Source organism: Salmo salar, chromosome 05 (assembly GCF_965601325.2).
Source record: "Salmo salar chromosome 05, fSalSal1, whole genome shotgun sequence".
Classification (NCBI taxonomy): Eukaryota; Metazoa; Chordata; class Actinopteri; order Salmoniformes; family Salmonidae; genus Salmo; species Salmo salar.
In genome coordinates, this window is record NC_138295.1 from 37,153,015 (window position 1) to 37,163,876 (window position 10,862).

General features: G+C 42.0%; 1 protein-coding gene across 8 annotated transcripts in view; it reads right to left on the reverse strand.

Annotated features, from left to right (window-relative positions):
• LOC106604763 (synaptotagmin-like protein 4) overlaps positions 1-8,479 on the reverse strand; it is a 14,459-nt gene extending 5,980 nt beyond the window's left edge. The window contains exons 1-7 of one of the 8 annotated variants that reach the window (XM_014199774.3): positions 8,374-8,474; positions 2,371-2,483; positions 1,711-1,886; positions 1,238-1,453; positions 780-889; positions 362-479; positions 77-232 (exon numbers count right to left, since the gene is read on the reverse strand). In XM_014199774.3, the coding sequence (XP_014055249.1) occupies positions 77-232; positions 362-479; positions 780-889; positions 1,238-1,453; positions 1,711-1,829 (719 nt within the window). In that variant the 5' untranslated portion in view covers positions 1,830-1,886; positions 2,371-2,483; positions 8,374-8,474. Of the gene's footprint in view, positions 1-76; positions 233-361; positions 480-779; positions 890-1,237; positions 1,454-1,710; positions 1,890-2,370; positions 8,331-8,373 lie in introns of those variants that run through there. The other 7 variants (XM_082975182.1, XM_014199773.3, XM_014199775.3 and 4 more) reach the window with 7 other exon arrangements.
• Between the last annotated feature and the right edge of the window lie 2,383 nt (positions 8,480-10,862).

Consider the following 10,862-nt stretch of genomic DNA (forward strand, 5'->3'; position numbering starts at 1 on the left):
GCAGACATCCTATAAAGCAGTTTTGTTAGCATGTAGCGCTAATGCTATAGGCCTATTTGTTTGGATGTTGACTTACCTTGGTAAGAGAGGAGTCCCAAGAGAGGACTCAGTGTCTGTCATGACACTGTTCAGGCTGGCTTTCTCTGCAGGCTCAGTGTCCCTGTGCTGCTGTTGCTCCTGCTGCTCCTTGGTCTTAACTCCCACGGATTCTTCGGAGACTTCGTCTAGCAGACTGGGAAGGTCGAAATAAGTGTCAAAATGTTATATATTGAATTGAAACTCCATCCACATATTACAGTAACTGCATCACACTATTGACTGTAAAGCCTGTGTTGTCCCCCCAGATAGAAATAGGACTCACTCCTTGTTGGAGGCTGCTAGGTCCCTCAGTCTGGGTCGGGGAACAGGGGTGGTGGGCTGGCTGGGGTTCAACTCTGTACTCTTCAACAGGAGCGCTCCCATGTTCTCCCTCTTCCTCACTAAAACAGAACACCAAGCTTTAGCATGACAGGCAACTGGCAATATGCTGACAGTGGCTTCGTTCATTCAGATAGGGATTTCATTACTGGGAAGTGCAATTGAAAAAGTACATAAACAAAAGCTATGCAGTAACGGAGCTTCTTACATATTAATATTGAAATTGAGAAGAGAAAATAGGACAAATTGCTATGCTGCCACGCCACCGACAATGACATTCCACTCCGCACCAGCAGTGAGAGTCATTTACGGTTTCCAATTGAGTAGAGCGTTGCCCACAACTTGGTGGTTCCTGGACTCACATGGGGGCCTCTTTTTGAGGGAAGTCCTCACCATGTCGTGTCCAGGGGCGGAGAAGAAGCGGTTGACTCGCTGGTCATAGAACCAGTCTCCAGTGCACTTCTTTAATTCACTGGAGAAAACACCACCACGTTAAAACATCATCAAATATATGGACCACAACTTTAAGGGTGACATGCTGACAGTGCAAAAACTCAGCGCTGTTGTAAAAAAAACAGACAGAAAGACAGAAAAATATTTTTTTACACGAGTTTAGAATGCAACAGATATGCATAGGGTGCATCACAGATCCACGAAATGTAAACCCGCTGAAAGTTATCGTCTCCTCGTGGGCGTTGTACAGTGAGTCTTTGACAATAATAAAAACATCACGCTTTGCATATAGATACAGGGATCATCGCCATTTACATGCTAAAGGACAGGGTGGGGTGATGTACAGTACAGAGAAATTGACTCTTACGCCTCTTTAGCACACACACTGCACATCCAGGATCCATTGGGGCACACTGCGCGGCAGTTGTGGCACACTTGGTGATTACATGCCCTACACTGGCTGGAGCCAGCAGACAGTGGACCAAGTGGTTCCTGGCAGCGGCCGCAGCTGTGCTCACTGTACTTCCCACTACTACGCTTGGCGCCCTTCCTCTTAATGTCCAGCAGCTCCGTCTTCAGCTTCCTAAACAGGGGGACATTGGTTAGACCCTTGCCTTTTGGCGTCTGTGTTGACATCTTTGCCTAACTGGATGTTGAAAGTCTAGTGACTTCCTCCAGCTGCACTCGTGAAATACTGAGTTGAATGCTAAATTCCCACCAGCGTCCACTGTATTGCTTTCACCGGTCCTATCTTTTTAGATCAGATTAAGGAAATGAGACAAGGGCAGGAGGAAGCCACTTTAGGACTATTGAGATGCAGCTCGGGAGGGGAGTTCTCACCGGACACGGTGCTCCTCAGCCTGCCTCAGTTCCTCGTCCCTCCGCAGCACCTCCAGGATCAGCTCCTGCTCCGAGTCAGTCAGGAAGGCCACATTAATCATGTCTGCAGCCTGTGGCATTGCACCTCCGTCCCAGGCTAACCTCTTAGGGATTGTCACCTTAGGCCAGACAGGTTCCTGCTAGCCAAAGAAGAGAACAGGACTGAGTTCAGAAGGCACAAAATGGGAACATGTTTTATCTATCTATAAGTTGTCCTCTGTGGTTTCTGCCTGAAAATGCCTTTCTCCTGCACCATAGCTTAGATTTGAAATCCCTCATGATATCACAGTGAAAACCAGTGTGAAAGTCCTAATCCCAAACATCAGCAGCATTGAAGATGGAGTAAAGCGGATCGAAGGCTAAGGCTCCTTTACCCCCAGCTAATGTCCATTTAATGGAGGACCCACTTTTAGTACAAGCAATGACCTCATATACAGTACAGGCTACTCAGAAAGAGCACAGCATTACAGTGGACCACTGCAGGAGAGAGAGTGCATTTAAACAATGGAGGGCTTGCTGTGAGGGGAAAGGACAGAGACAGGTAGAGAGCGGTAGACAGTGCAGGACTAGCAGACATACAGACAGACAAAGGGGACTGTTAGTGGATGGTGTTACCCTTACCTCCTCCACTAGTGAGCCTCCATGCAGAGAGGCTGCTGCTGCCACAGTACCTGCCTGTCAGAAGCCTCTCACTCTGCCTTGCTGGAGCAGGCTGGGTAATTAGGGAGATGGAGCTGGCAAGCATGGACAGACCCAGACAACACAGTGACCTAGCTTAGAGCCAACACCCTGAGATGGCCCTGCTGCAGACAAACCAGAGTGAAGGTGGACTAGTGGAACATTTCCATGAGAGACTGACCAGGTAAATCCAGGTGAAAGTTATGATCCCTAATTGATGTAACCTGTTAAATCCCCTTAAAAATCAGTAGATAGAGGAGACAGGTTAAAGAAGGACTTTTAAGCCTTGAGACATGAGGGTGAAGAACTGCAACACTGCTGGGTATTTCATGCTCAACAGTTTCCCTTGTGTCTCAAGAATGGTCCACCACCCAAAGGACATGCATCCAACTTGACACAACTGTGGGAAGCATTGGAGGAATGCCATCAACACTTTAATAGTCCATGACTTGAAGAATTGAGGCTGTTCGGAGGGCAAATGGTGGTGCAACTCAATATTAGGAAGGTGTTCCTAATGTTTCGTACACTGTGTAAATCTCACCAGGATGTACAGTACTGTGTCATTTCCACTGGAGTAAACACCAAACTACAACACCTTTAACAAACTAAGCCTATAACGCTGTACTGTATATGCTTACATCATGTAGAAAATCCTTTGCAGGGAAAGAAAACAGCCCTGCTTAAGTAGATATTGAGCTTTTGGAGTCAGGTACACAAACCTAATTTAACATTTGTTGACATGTGGATAGTGGTTTTATTTCAGCATGTCATCCTATAGTAAATTATAATAGGAAGACATGGGAAAATAGTCTCTACCTAATCTTACTCTGACAGACGCTGGCACGCATATAGAATAGATGGATGACAAATAGGATCCAGGATCCTTGAGGTTTTAAACCCCTCTGACAGGGTGAAAGTTTGCTTGAGGGAATGGAAACAGGAAAGCTAAAAACAACACGAGCTCAGCATATCACAGGGTTCCCACCCTCTAAGGACATAGAGCGGCGGGTGGAGTGCACTGGTTAAACCATTTGTTTAATCCTGACATCAAGCCTGTCATCGGCCATGTTCCAGTTATGAGCTTCAAGCTCAAGGTGAATCCAGAACCTCAGAAGACATTGAATAGTCAGTCGGTGATCAACCTGTTCAGTTAGTTGACAGTTTTAAAAAAAGGCACTTCCATTTTTTGATAACTCTGAATTTACTGTGAACACACTATTTTTAAGGCAAGGCAACGTTTTTATCTGTTCAGGAACAGTTTCAGTGTGAGCCAGCACATTCGAGAAATAGTGTACAAAAGTATTGTTTGCTTCATCATGACCACATGGTATGGAAACCTGAGTGCCAAGAAGAGAACAACTGTCCAGGGCAGTAAATATGGACAGCAAAATAGTTAGCAAACCTCAAAAAGCAGTTCAAACATATACAGTGCATTCAGAAAGTATTTATACTCCTTGACTTATTCCACATTTTAGAGCCTGAATTCAAAATGGATTAAATATATTCATTCTCACCAATCTACACACAATACCCAATAATGACAAAGTGAAAACATGTTTTTAGATATTGTTGCTAATTTATTGAGAATGAAATACAGAAATCTCACATTTACATTAGTATTCACACTACGGCTGACCCCAATTTACTGGTCGATAGGCTGTTAGTCGACCAAGATTTTACACACACACACACACACAGTCAAAAGTTTGGACACACCTACTCAAAGGTTTTTCTTATTTTTACTATTTTCTACATTGTAGAATAATAGAAGACAAACTATGAAATAACACATATGGAATCATGTAGTAAACAAAAAAGATGGATATTTATTTAGATAAATGTAGATCTTTTTTTATTTTTCAAAGTAGCCACCCCTTGCCTTTGACAGCTTTGCACACTCTTGGCATTCTCTCAACCAGCTTCACCTGGAATGCTTTTCCATTTGTCTTGAGGGAATTCCCACATATGCTGAGCACTTGTTGGCTGCTTTTCCTTCACTCTGCAGTCCAACTCATCCCAAACCATCTCAATTGGGTTGAGGTCGGGTGATTGTGGAGGCCAGGTCATCTGATGCAGCACTCCATCACTCTCCTTCTTGGTCAAAAATCCCTTACACAGCCTGGAGGTGTGCGTGTGTGTGTTGGGTCATTATCCTGTTGAAAAACAAATGATAGTCCCACTAAGCGCAAACCAGATGGGATGGCATATCGCTGCAGAATACTGTGGTAGCCATGCTGGTAAAGTGTGCCTTGAACTCTAAATAAATCACAGACAGTGTCACCAGCAAAGCACCATCACACCTCCTCCTCCATTCTTCACGGTGGAAACCACACATGCGGAGATCATCCGTTCACCTACTCTGCGTCTCACAAAGACACGGTGGTTGGAACATAAAATCTCAAATATTTACTCAAACCAAAGGACAGATTTCCACCGGTCTAATGTCCATTGCTCATGTTCCTTGGCCCAAGCAAGTCTCTTCTTATTATTGGTGTTCTTTAGTAGTGGTTTCTTTGCAGCATTTCGACCATGAAGGCCTGATTCACGCAGTCTCCTCTGAACAGTTGATGCTGAGATGTGTCTGTTACTTGAACTCTGAAGCATTTATTTGGGCTGCAATCTGAGGGGCAGTTAACTCAAATGAACTTATCCTCTGCAGCAGAGGTAACTCTGGGTCTTCCTATCCTGTGGCAGTCCTCATGAGAACCAGTTTCTTCATAGCGCTTAATGGTTTTTGCGACTGCACTTGAAGAAGCTTTAAAGTTCTTGAAATGTTCTGTATTGACTGACCTTCATGTCTTAAAGTAATGATGGACTGTCATTTCTCTTTGCTTATTGGAGTTGTTCTTGCCATAATATGGACTTGGTCTTTTACCAAATAAGACTATATTTTGTACACAACCCCTACCTTGTCACAACACAACTGATTGGCTCAAACGCATTAAGGAAATAAATTCCACAAATTAACAAGGCACACCTATTCATTGAAATGTATTCCAGGTGACTACCTCATGAAGGTGGTTGAGAGAATGCCAAGAGTGTGCAAAGCTGTCAAAGGCCAAGGGTGGCTATTGAAGAATCTCAAATATAAAATATATTTTGATTTGTTTACCACTTTTTTGGTTACTACATGATTCCATATGTGTCATTTCATAGTTTTGATGTCTTCACTATTATTCTACAATGTAGAAAATAGAAAACCGCTTGGCATTCAGGCCAAAGCATTCAATCTTGGTTTCATCAAACCACAGAATCTTGTTTCTCATGATCTGAGAGTCCTTTAGGTGCCTTTTGGCAAACTCCAAGCGGGCTGTCATGTGCCTTTTACTGAGGAGTGGCTTCCATCTGGCCACTCAACCATAAAGGTCTGATTGGTGGAGTGCTGCAGAGATGGTTGTCCTTCAGGAATGTTCTCCCATCTCCACAGAGAAATTCTGGAGCTCTCTGAGGGACCATCGGGTTCTCGGTCACCTCCCTGACCAAGGCCCTTCTCCCCCAATTACCCAGTTTGGCTGGGCGGCAGGCTTTAAAAAGAGTCTTGGTGGTTCCAAACTTCTTCCATTTAAGAATGAAGGAGGCTATTTTGTTCTTGGGGATCTTCAATGCTGCAAACATTTTTTGCTACCCTTCCCCAGATCTGTGCCTCGACATAATCCTTTCTCTGAGCTCTATGGACAATTCCTTTGACCTCATGGCTTAGTTTTTGCTCTGACATGCACTGTCAACTGTGGGACCTTATATAGACAGGTGTGTGCCTTTCCAAATCATGTGATAAATTCAATTGATTGGACAAGGGGACTCGTATTAACTTGAAGAAACATCTCAAAGATGATCAATGGAAACAGCCAAAGCAAAGCTGGAATGACTTCAGAACATGTAAGTCCTTGAGTGGCCCATCCAAATCCCAGACTTGAATCCCATTGAAAATCTGTGGAAAGACTTGAAGATTGCTGTTCACCGCCGCTCCCCATCTAGCCTTTATTTATTTTTATTTAACTAGGCAAGTCAGTTAAGAACAAATTATTATTTACAATGAGAAAATCTGCAAGGAAGAATGGGAGAAAAAAAACAATTCCAAATGTGCAAAGCTGATACAGACATACCTAAGACGACTCAAAGCTGCAATTAGCTCCAAAGGTGCTTCTCCAAAGTATTGATTCGAGTGAAATTTTCATTTTCAATAAATGTGCAAACATTTCTAAAAACATGTTTTCACTTTGTCATTATGGGGTATTTTGTGTAGCTGGGTGAGTGGAAAAAATGATTTAATCAATTTTGAATTCATGCTGTAACACAGCAAAATGTGGAATAAGTCTTAGCATATTGAATGCTTAATCGGAACTGACTTTTGTACTCCGATGACGAGGCGGTTATGTTGTTGATAATGGTCTCCGGTCCTGATGTACGTACATATGAACTATTGAATCATGGAGATGATCAGGTGCCCTTCAGTCTTAATGATGATGTATTTTTCACTCAGAATTCTTGATGTTGATTGTGGCTTTTAGACCAATGATGATGTAATGTATAGCCGTCTAACAGGAAACTGCACTTTTGTAGTTTGTATAGTTAATTTATTTTGAGGATGATGAAGTCCTGACCGCTTTTAATGTCTGTTTTTATGTTGTGAAGCCAAAGACACATTTCCACATTGGGTGGACAATAAAGTTTTTCTAATTCTAATAATGTTGAGTGAGTTTAAGCAGAATTTTTTTTTTCAATTCCTTAGCCCTCATTAGCACAGTGTTTGTATGCTGTGTCACTCACGCAGAACTTTGGAGGAAAACTTGTTCCTCATTGTTTTAACGCTTGAGGCCACTTGACTCACACTTGAGAAGTGTACAATGCCTTGTAGAGCAGCTCAGCAGGCAGCTGCCTACTTCAACGGAATGAGTGTGTCACAGAGACAATGACAGTGCCCTGGGATATTCCTAGAGTCAATAGACACTAAGAAGGATATGAACAGAAAGAGTGAGGACAAATTGTGGGCATCTTAGGCTGTGTTTACACAAGCAGCACAATTCCGATGTTTTCGCCACTAATTGGTATTTTGACCGATCAGATTCTTTGCCAAAATATCAGAATTGGGCTGCCTGTGTAAACGCAGCCTCATTGTGGGTATAGGCTATAATAAAGGAAAGTTAATTCCAATTGAACAATGCATGAGAATAGCATAGTTTAATGTAAAATTTTCTTGAAAGTAACTAAATAAGGAATGTAAGTCTAACAGCAAATGTAGGACTATTTCAAAGTATGTAATTTACCTCATTGCCAAAAGGACTTAACAAAAAATGCAGTAGGCTACATTTGATTGTTTTGTTGTAGTCTACTGTGTTTTTTCTAACAGCCAAAATGTAATAAAACAAATCTATTGTAGGCCTAGAGACAATGCATGATGTGGCTGGATTTAAGATTGTGTTGGCAACACATCCAATTAATTGGACATTATTGAAAAAGCGCAGTTGTTTATCAACACACATGATTTGCTGAATAAGACAACCCTACATAAGTAATGCATCTGAATGAGCGCGCGCAAATATAGTTCATAGAAGATTTGTCAGTCTCAAAAAACGTATTTTAAGACCTGTCCAGAGGGTGTTTTAATTCCATTGAGAAAATCGAAAACTTCACTTCGATTGTGAATCAAATCAATTCACCATACCACTTCCTTCGTTCCCAAATCTTGGAAGGGAGGATATGAAAAATAATCAAATGGAATAATACCAATTTTAGAGCAGACTGGTAGCGGGCAAAACAAGTGCATGGGGATATCGTTTGTTCGCAACGTCAACGAATCGAGGATAGTAAATAATTCTTAAGGGAGGTTTCCCACATCAGGAAAAGGTATTCAACAATTTACTGTCGTGTAAACATTTTTTTGATTGCAACTGTAATTCAATAAAACAGTTTGAATGAATGTTATAGATCACAACAAACTCAACTTACCTCTCTACCCTTCGCTGCAATGTGTCAGCGTGACTCCAACAGTCTACCTTCCAGTCTTTTTCCTGCACTCTGAAACTGTTGACTTTCAGCGTTGGTTGTAATCATTACATCCCGGAAGATATGGAAACTTTGTGACAGCGGTGGGGCGACAAATAGCTACAGACATTTTCCGCAGCAGGTGCATTCCCTCTCTCTGCTCTATTTCCCTACTTTTCTGAGAAAAATGCAGAAGCACTGCTAATTAATTCAATACCAATAGTTTCCACAAGTAAATAACCAAACCCCGTACAAATAACTTAGTAAAAAATGAAATAATAATGTGGAGCATTATTGTATTATGGAAATAAAGCAAGAGGCAAAATACACAAATACTTAGCTATTAAATAAAAAAAGTTGTTTTAATTTTTGTGTGTAATTGTATAGTATAGCCCTTATTTGAGCAGATATTTCATCCTATGGTTACAAGATTTATAAAGAAATGTGTAACAAATGTGTTCCCAGACAGGCACCATGTGGCAAGTCAGTCATTGCATGTGATGACATTTTGTCAAATCAGTTGTAAAACAACTGGTAAAAATCTGCTTCATTTTCACATTGAATAAACCATGTTTTTCCTAAAATAGCTACATTATTTTTTCAGTGCATTCAGAAAGTATTCAGATCTCTTCACTTTTTCCATATTTTGTTACGTTACAGACTTATTCCAAAATGGATTAAATTAAAAATGTTCCTCATCAATCTACACAATACCCTAATGACAAACCGAAAACCGTTTTTTAGAAATGTTTGAAAATTAATTAAAATAAAAAACTTAAATACTTTATATACATAAGTATTCAGATCCTTTGCTATGAGACTCGAAATTGAGCTCCTGTTTCCATTGATCATCCTTGAGATGTTTCTACAACTTGATTTGAGTCCACCTGTGGTAAACTCAATTGATTGGACATGATTTGGAAAGGCACACACCTGTCTATACAAGATCCCACAGTTGACAGTGCATGTCAGAGCAAAAACCAAGCCATGAGGTCGAAGGAATTGTCCGTAGAGCTCCAAGACAGGATTGTGTCAAGGCACAGATCTGGGGAAGGGTACCAAAACGTTTCTGCAGCATTGAAGGTCCCCATGAACACAGTGGCCTCCTTCATTTTTAAATGGAGGAGGTTTGGAACCACCAAGACTCTTCCTAGAACTGATCACCCAGCCAAAATGAGGAATCGGGGGAGAAGGGCCTTGGTCAGGGAGGTGACCAAGAACCCAATGGTCACTGACAGAGCTCCAGAGTTCCTCTGTGGAGATGGGAGACCCTTACAGAAGGACAACCATCTATGCAGCACTCCACCAATCAGACCTTTATGGTAGAGTAGCCAGACGGAAGCCACTCCTCAGTAAAAGGCACACAACTGTACGCTTGGAGTTTGCCAAAAGGTGCGTAAAGGACTCTCAGACAAGGAGAAACTTTTTGGCCTGAATGTCAAGTGTCACGTCTGGAGCTGGCACCATCCCTACAGTGAAGCATGGTGGTGGAAGCATCATGCTGTGGGGATGTTTTTCAGTGGCAGGGAGTGGGAGACTAGTCAGGATCGAGGGAAAGATGAATGGATTAAAGTACAGCGAGATCCTAGATGAAAACCTGCTCAAGAGCGCTCAGGACCTCAGACTGGGGTGAAGGTTCACCTTCCAACAGGACAACAACCCTAAGCACACAGCCAAGACAATGCAGGAGTGGCTTCGGGACAAATCTCTGAATGTCCTTGAGTGGCCTAGCCAGAGCCTGGACTTGAACCAGATCGAACATCTCTGGAGAGACCTGAAAATAACTGTGCCGCGACACACCTCTGTCAGGTTGGATGAGCTTGAGAGGATCTGCAGAGAAGAATGGGAGAAACTCCCCAAATACAGGTGTGCCAAGCTTGTAGTGTCATACCAAATAAGACTCGAGGCTATAATCTCTGTCAAAGGTGCTTCAACAAAGTACTGAGTAAAGGGTCTGAATACTTATGTAAATGTAATATTTCCATTTTTGCTTTGCCATTATGAGGTATTGGTGTGGATTGGTCAGATTTATAGTATGCTCAGATTCCATGTCTGTATTGAATAGTTTATCATCTGGCAAATCTAATAGGAGTGACCTACTATTGTTGGTATTAATGTTATTATGAGAGACTGGGCATAGTTGTGAGATTCTGAGTGTATGGTCAAGGAAACAGTGAAGCATGTGTTGTTATATTATTGTAAGTATGTTGAAGAGAGGGACAGAATGAAGTGTAGGGTCATTGAGGTTGGACAGGGGTTGGACGAGATTAGAAGGGATTTGGGGAATGGGGGAGGGTCTATTAGAAGTTAGTAGGGCTCTTTTTTGTTTTCTCAGAAGTACTGAGTTAGGTAGGAAGATTTAGAAATGTGGCGCTAATGTTGTAAACCGAGACTGACCACACACTCCAGCACAGTAGTTGGTGGTCTGCACCTTTAACGTTTGTTTTAGGACC